Here is a 14,445-nt window from a genome sequence, read left to right as displayed (position 1 = left end):
AGGTGCAATTGTTACTAGACGATTAAATGAACAAGAATATAATGTTGCGAGGATATACATACTCTTGAACTGTGAAGCGATCAAACCATATATAAAGTAATAGTTTAGCTATAAATATAATACAGTATTGAAGAATATTTGACATGTTATCTAATATGTCCTAAAATTACCTTCTTTGATAGCTTGTATGAACAACAACTACATCTACAAAATCCATCAATAAGTACAAGTGAGGTAGAGACCAATGATCCTATATGAGACCTGCGGAGATGATGCGCTGGTGGTGATGGCTTGATTATTGACGAAGAGAAGACCTCATTCGAGAAGGCGATTTCCTCCAGATCCTGCGCACATTCAAAGGATCCAACAAAGCATTAGTGACCAAAGAATAGGGAAGGAATCCCTAGCAAGGCCCTCCGACCTCAAGTCAGTATGATCTTTGGCGAGTGGATTGAAGAACAATAATGGATACGCGGGAGTGTAGGTTTCAGATGCAAATGATACATACCTTGCCAACGGAGAGTATTCCCCTTTATATATCATTTTGAATGACTTCCGTGGTCATGAGGTGGCATCGTGTGTCAAAATTTGTTAGATGATGGAAGAAGTACAGTCTGGATGATATATCGTAACAATCTAAGAAATCTTTTTTCTCTTCACAGATGTACCTTTTTTGTTGTTTATAGATTCTGTTATCACTGAAGTAGCCGAAAGAATATGCTATTATAATTGGTTTGATGATGGGGAACATGATGGCCCCGAAAAATGTTCCAGAAGGATATTATTCTGTGACACATAATTATCATAACACCAGGTTGTTAAGATGCTATCTGCTGGACTTGTCTCAGTCGGTCTTTAAGTCGACTACTCTGTTGTGATGATATTGTCAACTGAATACAATCCGACCAGTCCTTAAGTCGGTCATCCTGTTAGACTAATGTTCTCTGCTGGGAATAACCCGGCCGATCTTTAAGTCGACCATCCTGTTAGACTGATGGTTATCTACTGGGCATAACCAGGCTGGTCCTTATGTCGACCACCCTATTAGACTGATGTTTATCTCCTGGGCATAACCTGATCAGTCCTTAAGTCGGTTGTCCTATTAGGCTGATATTATCTATTGGACATAACCCGTTCGATCCTTAAACCGATCGTCCTAGTAGGATAATATAATCTGTTGAATATATCTCGGTCGATCCTTAGCCGACCTCTTTTATTGAGCCATTTAGTTGCATTCTGTATACTCTCTTGCCCTATGTCAGATTAAGCAACCCAATCACGTTCTGTGCAATATTAATATACTCGCTGGAGAATGGTAGAGTGTATCAAGATCCTAGGAACTTCCTTTGATGATAACATATGTTGGGTTGGAATTCCGTTCGGATGATTAATAATAACATGAATATAAGTGTCGTATGCTCAATCAATCCTTTACCTGATCGGATGTTTGTGTACTTTGGTCGAATGTACCGAAAGAGTTTTATGAAGCTGAGGGCATTAAGCCTAGATAACCGGTCACATATATAAGGGCTAACAAGGCTGAGCACCTTTATCCTGATCGATATTTATTTGGCCGGTCACACATATGGGAACTGATGAGGCTGAGTGCCTTTATCCTAGCCGGTATTTATTTGACTGGTCACACATATGAGAACTGATGAGGCTGAGCACCTTTATCCCGGGTGATATTTATTTAAGCGGTTGCATATATGGGAATTGATGAGATTGAGCGCTTTTATTCTGGCCGGAATTTATTTGTCCACTCACACATATGGGAACTGATGAAGCTGAGCGCCTTTATCCCGATCGATATTTATTTGTACGTTCAGAGCATACCTGCTCACCTGACATTAAGGCCAGACGAATACACACGCACACCGTTATTTATTTGTGCTTGATATGTTGCAAAATGAGTAAGCCATTCCGACCGCTATATAAGACCGGACAACCTTAAACTTAACCTCCCTAAGATCTGGTCACCTTTGAGATATTATACTCCCTGGTTCACTTGGCTTAACGACTGACCATCTTCCCTTGGCCGAATTAAAACTCGGCCTAGCTATACCAAGGATTTTAACACCGGGGGACTAATCTAAGCCAAATAAATGGATATTACTCTTTTTGAAATAGGACTGTCACTTCCACTTCACTTTGACCACCTTGTCATCTTGATCCCTACTACCATATCACTTTTCCAGTTCCACTCATCATAATCCATATCAACCAAGTTAGAGGATGAATTTGCGTATTGGTTTCAAATTTATATAAGTTAGCAATTAAATTATTTATTTTACAATGCAACTGGATTATCTATGCATCTAATTTATATAATTACTACTGTTATAGGTGAACGACTATAGAACATCAAATGCGCAAGATGAAAGACTAAAAAATCTTGCATCATGATCTCTTTGTAATATAACAGTCTACACAGGTTATTATATTAATGGCTTCAGATTTCATGTGGCCCAACACGACTCATAAAGGCGCAAGTATAATTCTAGTGTTTGTATAAAAGGATCCATAAATAATAATGATACTCAATTTAATTATTATGGTAGACTTGAGGAAATCATTGAGATTGAGTATCCAGCTTTACCTTTAAAAAGATGTGTATTGTTCAAATGCTCATGGTATGATCCAACTCCAAGAAAAGGTGTCAGAATGCATCGTTTCTATAATTTAGTCAAGGTTAACACAAACAAAAGATTTAACAGGTCTGAGCCTTTCATATTTGCAATACAAGCTGGTCAGGTATTCTATCTTAAATATCCAACAAAGAGAAGAAAACCTAGTGAATGGTTAGCGGTGTGTCAGATGAAGGCTCGGTCAATTATAGAAATGTTGAACATCATAACCGGCCAAAACCATAATATATATCAAAATAAAGAAGTCGAGATATACTCAGTTGATTGAGAAATACAATCTACATCACAATTACTTGTATATGTTAATGTCAATTAAGAAGAAATAGATGATGGAAAGATGTCTAACAGTGAGGAAGTTGATATACCAACGGAGTCTAGCGATGATAACTTACCAGTGTTAATTTAGTTGATTCAGAATAATATCAGGTGATTAAAAATTATTAACAATGGCATGGTATATTTTATAATTTTTTTTTACTTTTTCATCTCCCTAGTTGACAATATTAATTATATCAACTATGTACATCTTATACTATTATTTTGTATATATAATCATGCAGTCAACATAGAAACTGTGTGGTGACCAAATTATTTTGTAAGTTGTTGGTGATTGATAAATAATTATATATTTAGTAATTATTTTAATACTTTTACTTCTTTTTAATAATCAAATATATCTAACACAATATTTTTCCATACAATTTTATCTCATATGGTCACCATGCAACAACATATATATCAAAAAAGTTTAGAACTTGTTAACTCGCAATCTTTTACTGATGATGGACAAATAACAAATTCGGGAGAGCAGATCTCCTGGTCCGCAAATTGTGGACCAGGGAATGGTCCACTACACGTGGACCTTTGATTTGAATGAACCCCACTTATTTAAAAATGGGGTCCATTCAAATCAAAGATCCAGATCAGTGGACCATCCCCTGATCCACAATTTGTGGACCAGGAGATCCCTGCTACAAATTCGGACCCAATGTATAAAAAGACATGTTCCCCGTAGTGCCGGATAATATGACAGGAGATGCTTTTGGATCTTTAATTTGCTTCCTTCAGCCTCCTCAGTTTTAAAAGTTAAAAGTGAATGGGAAAAAGTAATTCTATTGTTGAGGGAGATGGGTGAGATTTTTTTTTTTAACGGTTCGGGTTATATGATTATTTTTTTTATCTATAACTATGATTTAACATCCGTTATTTTATTTCCATAATATCTTCTCTATTTTCAACTTTTAATTCTGAAATCTTAATTTTTTTTTACTTCAATTCTCTAATTATAGTGAAAATAAGATATTCGTCATTTCAATTTTAGAGGGACAAAGATATTAAAATGAGGATCATGATATCAATTTACTGATAATAAATCTGAGCAAATTTTGACACTCAAGATACAAAGAAGTACCAATGAAAATACTTCTAAGGTTAAAATTACTTCTTTAAAAATTATATAAATCATTTTTATATTTGCTATAAATTTATAATTTTTATTTTTAAAGTAATAATAATCTTAAATCATAATAAACTGTAAATCGAACTCTAGAACTGGTGACTTCAACTCGATCTATTAGGAACTATAGAATTGACGGTTCTAAATCACGATCGGATCTAGAAACAACCAATAAATAAAAGAAAGTCAAAAATACTTTTTACAAAGTGAGAGTGAGAAGGAGTTTTAGATAAAATAATTGTGCCAAAACACTTAGACGATACCATATTTACTAGTGACCAACAGCCATAAAAGAATTGAAAAATAAATAATAAAATAAAATTGATTTTTGGGACTAAAAGAGTATAAATGTTTCACATTAATATGTGTTGATTTATTTTTCTCAAATCACATATTAGGGCATTGCCCTGATAAGACATACTCTTCTTACTGTGATTTATTTATAGAAGAGTGGTCAATGCTCTCAAATAGGAAAGGATTCAACCAATATAAGAGAGACATTATCTTTCATCCTAGTGTTGGAATTGGTATAGGTATCCTCGTACTTGTATATATCTTCCATGGCTCGTGAAAGATTCAGTATTATTTCAATTAAAGATCGAGCTACCGGTGTCGTACCGAGGCATTCCTTGTTCAAATCCTTCCATCCTTGCTCCACCATCACTTGCAACTTCTCGCGTGCCACTTTTGCATTCGTACCATATTCTTTCATGTAACTCTCAACTGTTGAAGCGACATGATCTCTTTCTTGCTCCAGCTACAATTTTTTAAAGAAATTGTTAGATATTAATGCCGTTAAACATTTTATCAAAAGAAACGATTGGAACAAAACAAAACCTCGTGTGAAGTTATATCATCCATAAGTCTAGTAATTATAGTGCATGATTTAAGGATCTTGGGGAAACTAGCAACCCATTCAAATGCTTCTTTTGTTGCATCTTCTCCTAGACCTACGAAAGAGGCACATGTAACAGTAGGATACCCGGTCGATTTCAATGAAACACGCAGATGCTCCTCGAGTGATGGCACATATCCTTCCGCACCCCATTTTGCTTCATGGAAATAAGATCTTGATAGAACTTTTATCTACATGAAATTTTTTAATGGAAAAACAAATTTAAGTTTCATATGATTATTAAGTTAAAGGCAATATATACGCTATTGATGCACGTACTGCCTCTTGAAGATATGGTATGCGATATTTCTCATGGGCTTCCAATTCGTCTTCAAAATCTTTGCAAGTCTTTAGTAGTTTGAGATAAAAATCTTTCAAGTATTCTGGTAACTGATCAACAGCTTGAGGTTCCCACCTAAATGTAAAGAAATATGAAATATGAGGTCATGATATTGGTAATTAAAGCACTAATGAAAATTAGCAAAATGAAGCTAAGATGAAAAAAAAACTATTGCATTGTTAGTATTTTGGTGCCCATATCAAAGTGTAATCTTTAAATGAATTTATTTTGCTTAGTTTTACTTCTATGTAAATGTTAAAGGAAATAAGACGATATTAAAATATATAAATGAACCAAAAATAAACCTTTCAATTGCCTCGGTTAACAGTCGACTCTCTCCCAATGTGCTGTAGTTATCATAGATGTCATCCATAATTGACATAAGGGAAATAACCTTGGAAGTAATTAATCGTGCACGAGAGTATTGAGGTTCAAAATACACCGCAACTATCCAATAATAACATTCCACCACTCGATCACGAGCAAATTTTAGAGACCTAACCAGTGCTAAATCATTCCACCATCTTCAAGTATATCATCCCAAGTGTGAGCACATATTTGAAAAATAAGTCAATTAGTTTAAACCACAAATACAAAACTTATAATTATAAAATTAATCATATATATATATAGTCTTGAAAGTTTAGATTATTTTCAATTGTCTAATTTATCTCTCTCTATATTTATATATATACAAATATAAAGATTATATTATTATTTTGTGAATATTCATAGACACTGTAAATAATTTACTTACATTGAAATTTTCTTCACTTCCTCTTTATGAAGGGATTGTAGTAGATTGAAATCCAACTTCGCAAGTTCTAATAGAGTATCATTTCGCATCACATTCTCTTGATAAATGGGTATATATTTTCTCGCCAAGAGCCTTCTAATTCTTCGACATAGTGGCGTTTCAAGGGAAAGAGACACCTCTGATGCTAAAGGCTGCTCAAGTTCACCCAACAAAGATTCAAGTTGACACTTTGTAAAAGAAATAGCTTCGTCGAGAATCGTCTCTTCATGTGTTCCGAGATAAGCCGCGTTGTATAAGCCTAGTAGTCCCTTTGCATCTCCATTCAAGGCCGACAGAAATCTTCCTTTATCATCTTTGAACTTGTTAAAAACATCTACAAGAATAGATAACTGATTTTATTTCTAACAATTTAATTATCTTAGTGGATATTATAATAATAAAAGTAAAAAAAATCAATTGTTTCATAATTATATATAAAATATTTATAATTCCAATTTTACTTTTAATAAAGTAGTTATTTATATTTATTATTTATATCATTACCTGGAGACGAAGTATATCCATGTTGCCTAAGCAATCTAAATCGAAGAGAAACTTCATAAAGCCCGTAATTCTCAACATCAGCTTCGTAAATCAATCTTAGTGCCGCAGTTATTTCTTTATCAAAATGATAATCCAATCCAAGAAGTTGAATCGAATCAACCAAAATCATAATTTGCAATCCGTCATGTGTTTCTTCGAATAGGTTTCTCACTCCATCTTTTAACTCTTCCACCCTCTTTATCATGTACTCCTGCATCATTGATCCAAACTCATTAGAAGTATATATATATATATATAAATCATGAACAAACATGAAAGGATTATAAAGCACGACCTTTTCTTCTTCGATGGGCAAACAAGAGTAGTTCCGGATGAAATAGTCACCCCAAACAGTAGGGTGATATTCAGCTGACTTACGAACCATCGACTGCCTCTCCATCAGTGATTAGCAAGTGTGACGACTTGAGTACTTGCTCACTTTTGCACTGGGTGCCTAGCTAATTCTCTTCTCTATTTATAATCGAATTTTTGTACTTCTTTAATTAATTAATTGGAATAAAACACACGAGACAACCGCTTGTGGAAAACTTACAATCTAAACCAATATTAAATATTGTGATAGTAATTTAATTAAATGGTGATAATTAATGGGGAGAGTGGAAAACTTACAATCTAAACCAATATTAAATATTGTTATAGTACTTTAATTAAATGGTGATAATAAATGGGGAGACACCTTCTGTTGGCCGTTCCTTCACCCAGTACACAAAAAATAAAATTAAAAAACATAATTGGAAAACAGTGTATTTAAATTTAATGAGTTAGAAGATGTGTAATTCTTTGTCTAGATGGCCAAATTCGCCATTTTTTTTTATAATTGTTTACGCGAGACGTGTAGCGAATATGCATGTTGTCATCTAGACATTCCCAGTTCGATCTCCAACTATGATGAATTTGTAAAAAAAAATTTTTCCAAATGTGACGCACAATTAAAGAATCTTGGACTTCTTAGCCGACCGCTGCGAGTGCTGCCCAATTTAACTTTGTGGCAAGTGGAAAAATTTCATAGGACCGAACCAGTCATCCCAGAACTAGTCAATGAAGTTAACTGGATTTATCATTTTTTTAATAAACAATTATATTCATATATATATATATGTTAATTGCTTTCCTTAATTATTCTATTAACATGTGTTCAAAAATAGTCTTCTGAACTAATGTAAATTGGAAGTCTGATGCAAACTTACGTTAAATTCTTTCTTTTTTATACTAACATGTGTTCAACCGGGCATTTAGAAAATAATCTTTTGAGCTAATTTTCCATCAACGTTTAACAAGTCATTTTTACAGGCAAATAGAAAAAAAAAATCGTTGGGCTAACTATTCAAATTTAAATAAATTTAATATTTAAATAAATATAATTGAACACATTCAATTTCAGCAGGATCTCTCGGAAGTGTCATTTTCTCACAGAATAATACAACAAGGAACAATGCGAGAAGGAAAAAAAAAAAAAGCTGGGATATTTTCTGAATGGATCAAGTGTGATTAAAAGCGACCCATCTCGGAAGTGTCTTTTTTTAATTTTGTTTGTTTTTCCATTGGTTTTGTTTTTTTTTTAAAAAAAAACAAACAAAATCAATAAAAAAAATGTTGGGGTCGCGGAAAAAAAAAACATGTGCCAAAAAAATGTATGTTGGGGTGTGAAAAAAATGTTTATTTTTTTAATTGTTAAAAAAACAAAATCAATAAAAAAAAAAAGTAGAAGCATAAAAACGCATAAGCGTAAATACAATTTAAATTTTATGATGGGTGATGGGACCGGAGAGAGAGAGAGAGAGAGAGGAGTGTTTCAAGGAAGCAGAGAAGCAATTTAACTGTTTCAACATGAAATAGATGAAACAGTAAAAAAATTATTTCAACAACGAAACAGAATGTCGTTAAAAAACACAAATAAACTGTTTCAATGAAACAATGTTGCCACAGTTTTAACGTGAACAGTACTTTTCCGTTTCTCTATGTTGTTTCTCGTTGAAATATTAAACGTTTTTTTAAACCAAATTACTGTTTATAAAAAAACAAAATGCATTAAATAAATTTTAATACAATGATTAAGAAATTAAATAATATTAAATAATACTATTTAATTATAAAATTAAAAGGAAGCTTCAGCTTCACATAATCAAATATAATAAGCTTTTGGATGGATTGAGATAATTGACTAAATAACTAATTCTCCTTAATATTTATAAGCTCATTTTGTACTTCTTTGCCCCTCCCAACTTAATTAATTAATTGGAATAAAACACACGAGACAGCCACTTGTGCAAAACTTACAATCCAAACCAATATTAAATATTGTCATAGTAATTTAATTAAATGGTGATAATTAACAGGTAGACCCACTTTTGAAATGAGATAAATTACAGGGTATTTATTTAACACAACTATCTTTTACATGAGAGATGTCCATTTTGTATCTATTAAAAATTGATCCTAAAATTTATTAAAATAATTATTTATACAAATATTAACTGTGCCGGGGCAAGTTGGTAAACATTATATTAATGAGTTAGTTGATGTTCAATTTTTGTTTAGAACGAGTGTGCCGAATCCAGATTGGGCCAAATTTTGACCGACAAAGAAGTCAAAACCCCTAATTAAGTTTTAATCTTCTTATCCTTTTTTCTAATAATGCCACAAATGAAAATTGGAAGTCTCCTGTTAAATGTTTTCCTTATTCTACTCACATGTCTTCAACTGTGCAATTTTTAAAATAATCTTACAGAAAATTTCATATTTTTATAACTATAGTGAAGTGTGTGTGCATCATTAGGAGTCGGATGCTCTTTGGATCATTTAAACAATCATTTGAATCATTTCTAAGTGAATACTGGATGAAGTTTGACTTGTGATCTTCCATAAGTTTGTGCACATTCCATACCCACGTAATTGGTGCTTTCAAGGGGGAGATCTTTTGATCCATATTTTTGTGGACTAGAGAATAGATCACATAAAATTACAATCAAATTATGATGACGATCCAATCATAATTAATTACGATCCCTGCCTGAGTAAATGTTCACCTCTTTCAACAAACATAAAAAAAAATGAAACTGGTATATCTAACTGATCCAGATTGCTCAAACTAAGTTTATTCAAATCCTGCAAACAGAAAAACGACACAAGAAACCTTAATTACTTTTTCTAGAGCATCAAATTTGAGTGATTCAAGAAATGAAAACCAAATTCGCATATATGTTGGATATAATTATCCCTATTTAGTGGGTTTATTTGTAAGTTGTACACGTGAATACGATCTGAACCCTTTAAAGTGATCTAACTTATGTCTAGCGGGTTTCAAGTAATTGGATGTGAATCTCATATGTGTAGAACCTATAGTCCCGCATCTGTTATCATCTATTTGATAATAATATATGTTTAGTATATATGGATTTATAGTCCCACATCTATTATTATCGATGGGCTGATAATAGATATGCAATATATAATGGGTTGATCCCCAGAGGATTAAGATAATCTTGAGACGTCTCTTCGTTCCCCATTGACGAAGAGAATTCGACGCCGTCAACCCTAACTCCTCCGGAAGGCCAACCTTCTTCTCCTCCTTCTTCCGCAAGATTATTGGATCGACGAGCTCTGCACGAAGAACCATAATGATTACAGTATTTATTTCCTTATGTCGTGTTCTCGATGAAACGAAGATCCATGCTCATATGTTCTTATTTTTCCTATTCGAATTCTTACTTTGATTGTCTAGAATTCATGCGACTTAGATTTTACGAGAACCATCAATTGATATCAAAGTCAAGGTTCTGTTTCATCATTTTCATTGGCAATAAAGTTTAGATTTTTTATCGATCTGTTATTTGTATGCTAGATTAAGCCTTTCCTAGTTAATACAAATATTTAATCATTGAAATCATATAAGAGAGAACTAAGATAGATTTATTTTTCAAATTTTTTTTCGTATTTCTATGAAGAATACGAAGAACGATGAAAATCGTCACCGTTTAACTTAATTTTAGGTAAAATTAGGATGGTTTAATCGATTGCTTTGATCGAGCAATTAATTACCGAGTCTAAAATTTTGAACAAAAATTAATAGTCTCAAATTCACGATTACGGTAATCATTAATCGATTAGAATTATTTTTAATCGATTGGGGTTATTATTATTATTATTTTTCGATTAAGTTTTTTTTTTCATGATGTTACTATTTCAACAAAACAGTATCGAAAAGAAAAAAAACGATTTCCATGCATGAAACACGGTTTTGTGAAACAGTGACCAACTGTTTCATTAAAAATAATGTTTTAAAAATAATAATATAAACTGTTTCGAATGAAACAGTAATTACAATTAAAAAAAACCAATAACACTGTTTCGAAACAGTATAGAAATAATAATAATAATAATAATTTCATTTAATAAAAAAATACATTAAATATTCTTTTTTATGCATGAATAATTAAAAAATTAAATAACATGAAGTAATACTATTTAATTATAGAACTTAATAAAAGAGATTTAATTTCTTAAAGAAAAGTTTTATATAGGGTTACGAAGTCACAAATAGTAAATTTTTAAATCGATTGTGATAATGGATTGGATAAAAAATTAATCAACTATCATATGATAGTAATCGATTGATAAGTCTAATTTGAAGTTATTAAGGCTGATTAAATAATTTCTGTTCGAATAAAGTTCTTAGAATTTTCTTGAGTCTATCCACATAACGTGCTACTAAGTTGAATTAATGTGTTGGCTCAAAGGAAGACACCTTAGGTAGGTTTAGTGTATTTTATATTGGTAGACTTATATCTATGCTAAAAGTAATCGGTCCAAAAGAATGTTACTTTTATGTCAGATATATACATAAGGTAGCTTACAACTATAGAACAAAATATTATTTTGTTCAGATCATGCACACAATATGTCAGCCCAAAGAAAGACATATTATGTGGTCGATTAAAGTTGTTGTAAGCTATGGATCAAAATATAACTCATATAAAGTATCATATTATGCGCACAATGTGTCGGTCCAAAGGAAGACACATTGTGTGGCCAATTAAAGTTTGAGTTATATTAGAGAGTATCGCTAACAAATAATGTGTTGGCCCAAAGGAAGACACATTATGTTGTACTTGGTATTTCATGAAGAGCTCATTCATATGCATTTAAAATTTTATTTTATTTGCATAATTTTTAATATGTTCTTGGCTTTAGTAAAATCGTGAGCTTAAATGAATTTCTCTCTTTAATTTCAATGCAATCTGTAACTGCCAGCATTAATAACATCCCAATACTAACTGGTTCGAATTTTGCTGAATGGAAAGAATACGTAACCGTAGTCTTAGGCTGCATGGACTTAGACTATGCATTAAGGAATGATCGTCCCGCACCTCTGACCAGTGCTAGCACTATAGAGCAGAGGCTGAATTTCAACTGTGGGAGAAATCAAATCGCATGTGTCTGAGTATCATGAAGCTTTCCATACCGGCACCAATAAAGGGCTTAATAACCGAGGGAGGAGATGCTAGGAGTTTCCTGGACCAATTAGCAGACCGATTCACCTCAAATGAAAAGGTCGAGACTACCACACTTCTTACGAAGTTGGTAACCATGCGGTATACTAGAAAAGGAAACATAAGGGATATACTGAGGCTTGAGACACCTGAAAGTGCTCACCTAGCATCTAGATCTCAAGGTTCAAGAAAGAAGAGAAAGAGGATCAATAAAGGAAAAGGAAAGTAGACTACAGATTCTAGGAGTTTTCTCAACTTTGTTAGTTCGGAAGTCAATCTAGCTATTGTACCCACTGACACTTGATGGATAGATACCGGTGCTACTACTCACATAAGTGTCACTATGCAGGGTTGTCTCAGGAGCCGACTTCCGCTTGATAGTGAAAGATACATCTATACAAGAAATGGAAAGAAGGCTAAAGTCGAGTCTATTGGTGTTTTTAGGCTTTGTTTAGGAACCAATGTTTTTCTGGATTTAGAAAATACATTTATTGTACTGTCTTTCCGACAGAATTTAATTTCAATTTCTTGTTTGGACAAATCAGGTTATTCTTGTTCATTTAGAAATGAAATTTTTAGTATTTTCTTTAATTCAGTGTTGGTTGTCAACGATTCCTTGGTTGATAAACTTTATAAATTGAACACCTTTACTCCTACAGTTGACAACGTGATAATGCATAGTATAGATACAAAACGTAAATTGACTAACGAGAATTCTTTCATATTGTGGCATAGACGTTTAGGACATATATCTAAACAACGCCTAGAAAGGTTAATGTCACATGGAATTCTCGATTCCCTTGATATGTCAGACTTTGATATCTGCATAGAGTGTATTAAGGGGAAGACCACTAACAAAAGGAATAAGGGGGCTAGTCGTTGTAGTGATGTTTTGAAGCTAATACATACGGATATTTGTGGGGCATTCCCTAAGGCATCTTAGAATGGACACACATATTTTATTAGCTTCATAGATGACTATTCCAGATTTGGCTATCTATACCTTATTCATGAGAAATCGCAATCTTTGGACATGTTCAAAATTTTCAAAGCCGAAGTTGAACTTCAACTAGGTAAGAAAATTAAAGCTATCCGATCCGACCGTGGAGGTGAATATTACGGTCGATATGATGGATCAGGTGAACAACATCCAGGACCTTTTACAAATTACCTTGCTGAGTGTGGAATTGTGCCTCAATATATCATGCCTGGTACACCCAGTCAGAATGGTGTAGTTGAGCGTCGCAATCGAACCCTAAAAGACATGGTGAGAAGTATGATGACTTTCACTTCTCTACCAGAGTTCTTGTGGGGTGAAATACTCAAGACTGCAGTTTACCTACTCAATAGAGTAACTAGTAAAGCAGTAACTAAAACCTCATTCGAGATGTGGACGGGTAAGAAGCCTAGCATTAGGCACTTACACGTCTGAGGTTGTCCAGCTGAAGCTAGGCCTTACAAGCCTAATGAAAGGAAACTGGACTGAAGAACGGTTAGCTGTAATTTTGTAGGATACTCTGAAAAGTCAAGAGGATATAAATTTTATGATCCCTCTAATAGATCCTTCTTCAAAACAGGAAATGTCAAGTTCATTGAGGACAGTGGGAGTGATAAAATCAGGGAAATATCTTTTGAGGAATGTGATGGCAATCCTCCTGTGGTTACTACTAGTGCGATAAGTAGCGGTATGGTTACCATACCGCACATTATGGGTATCACACATCCGGTAAGCGTAGTGAACCAAAATATTCCCATGACATCTCTAATGCAATTAGAGGAACCTGCTACTGAAATTGAAGTATTGTCTCATATTGATGAACAAGTACCTCAACGGCCTCAAATACAAGTGCTTTTAAGGCGATCCACAAGGGAACAGAGAAGCACAAATTCTCGTGATTATGTTTATCTCCAAGAGCATGACTTCGACATAGGGTTGGAAGGTGATCCTACATCTTTCTAAGAAGTCAAACAATGCTCTGATCCTGAAATGTGGATTAACGCCATGCAAGAAGAGTTGAAGTCTATGGCAGACAATGACGTTTGAGAACTTGTCGAATTGCTTGAAGGAAAGAAGCTCGTTGGCTGTAAATGGATATTTAAAACCAAGCAGGATTCAAAGGATAATGTTGAAAAGTATAAGGCTTGTCTTGTTGCCAAAGGATTCACTCAGAAAGAAAACATTGATTACAAGGAGACTTTCTCACCTGTGTCAACGAAAGACTCCCTTAGGGTAATCATGGCACTTGTAGCTCATTAT

At 33.4% G+C, this 14,445-nt stretch overlaps 1 protein-coding gene across 2 annotated transcripts; it reads right to left on the bottom strand.

Moving 5' to 3' along the window:
• Positions 1 to 4,475: 4,475 nt before the first annotated feature.
• On the bottom strand, positions 4,476 to 7,344 carry LOC122018980 (alpha-humulene synthase-like). 2 transcript variants are annotated; one of them, XM_042576518.1, is made up of 7 exons: positions 6,974 to 7,344; positions 6,640 to 6,889; positions 6,097 to 6,469; positions 5,645 to 5,863; positions 5,279 to 5,414; positions 4,942 to 5,190; positions 4,476 to 4,861 (listed from the first exon to the last, which is right to left on the bottom strand). In XM_042576518.1, exons 1-7 carry the CDS (start codon positions 7,076 to 7,078, stop codon positions 4,568 to 4,570), a joined length of 1,626 nt encoding a protein of 541 aa, XP_042432452.1. In that variant the 5' UTR covers positions 7,079 to 7,344; the 3' UTR covers positions 4,476 to 4,567. The 2 variants fall into 2 exon arrangements, with proteins under 2 accessions (XP_042432452.1, XP_042432513.1); XM_042576579.1 differs by lacking the exon at positions 5,645 to 5,863 and having other exon boundaries at positions 4,478 to 4,861; positions 6,974 to 7,341.
• Positions 7,345 to 14,445: the final 7,101 nt, after the last annotated feature.

This window comes from Zingiber officinale, chromosome 1B (assembly GCF_018446385.1).
Source record: "Zingiber officinale cultivar Zhangliang chromosome 1B, Zo_v1.1, whole genome shotgun sequence".
Classification (NCBI taxonomy): Eukaryota; Viridiplantae; Streptophyta; class Magnoliopsida; order Zingiberales; family Zingiberaceae; genus Zingiber; species Zingiber officinale.
Note: the sequence above shows the minus strand (reverse complement) of the source record. Positions and strands in the feature narration are given on the sequence as shown.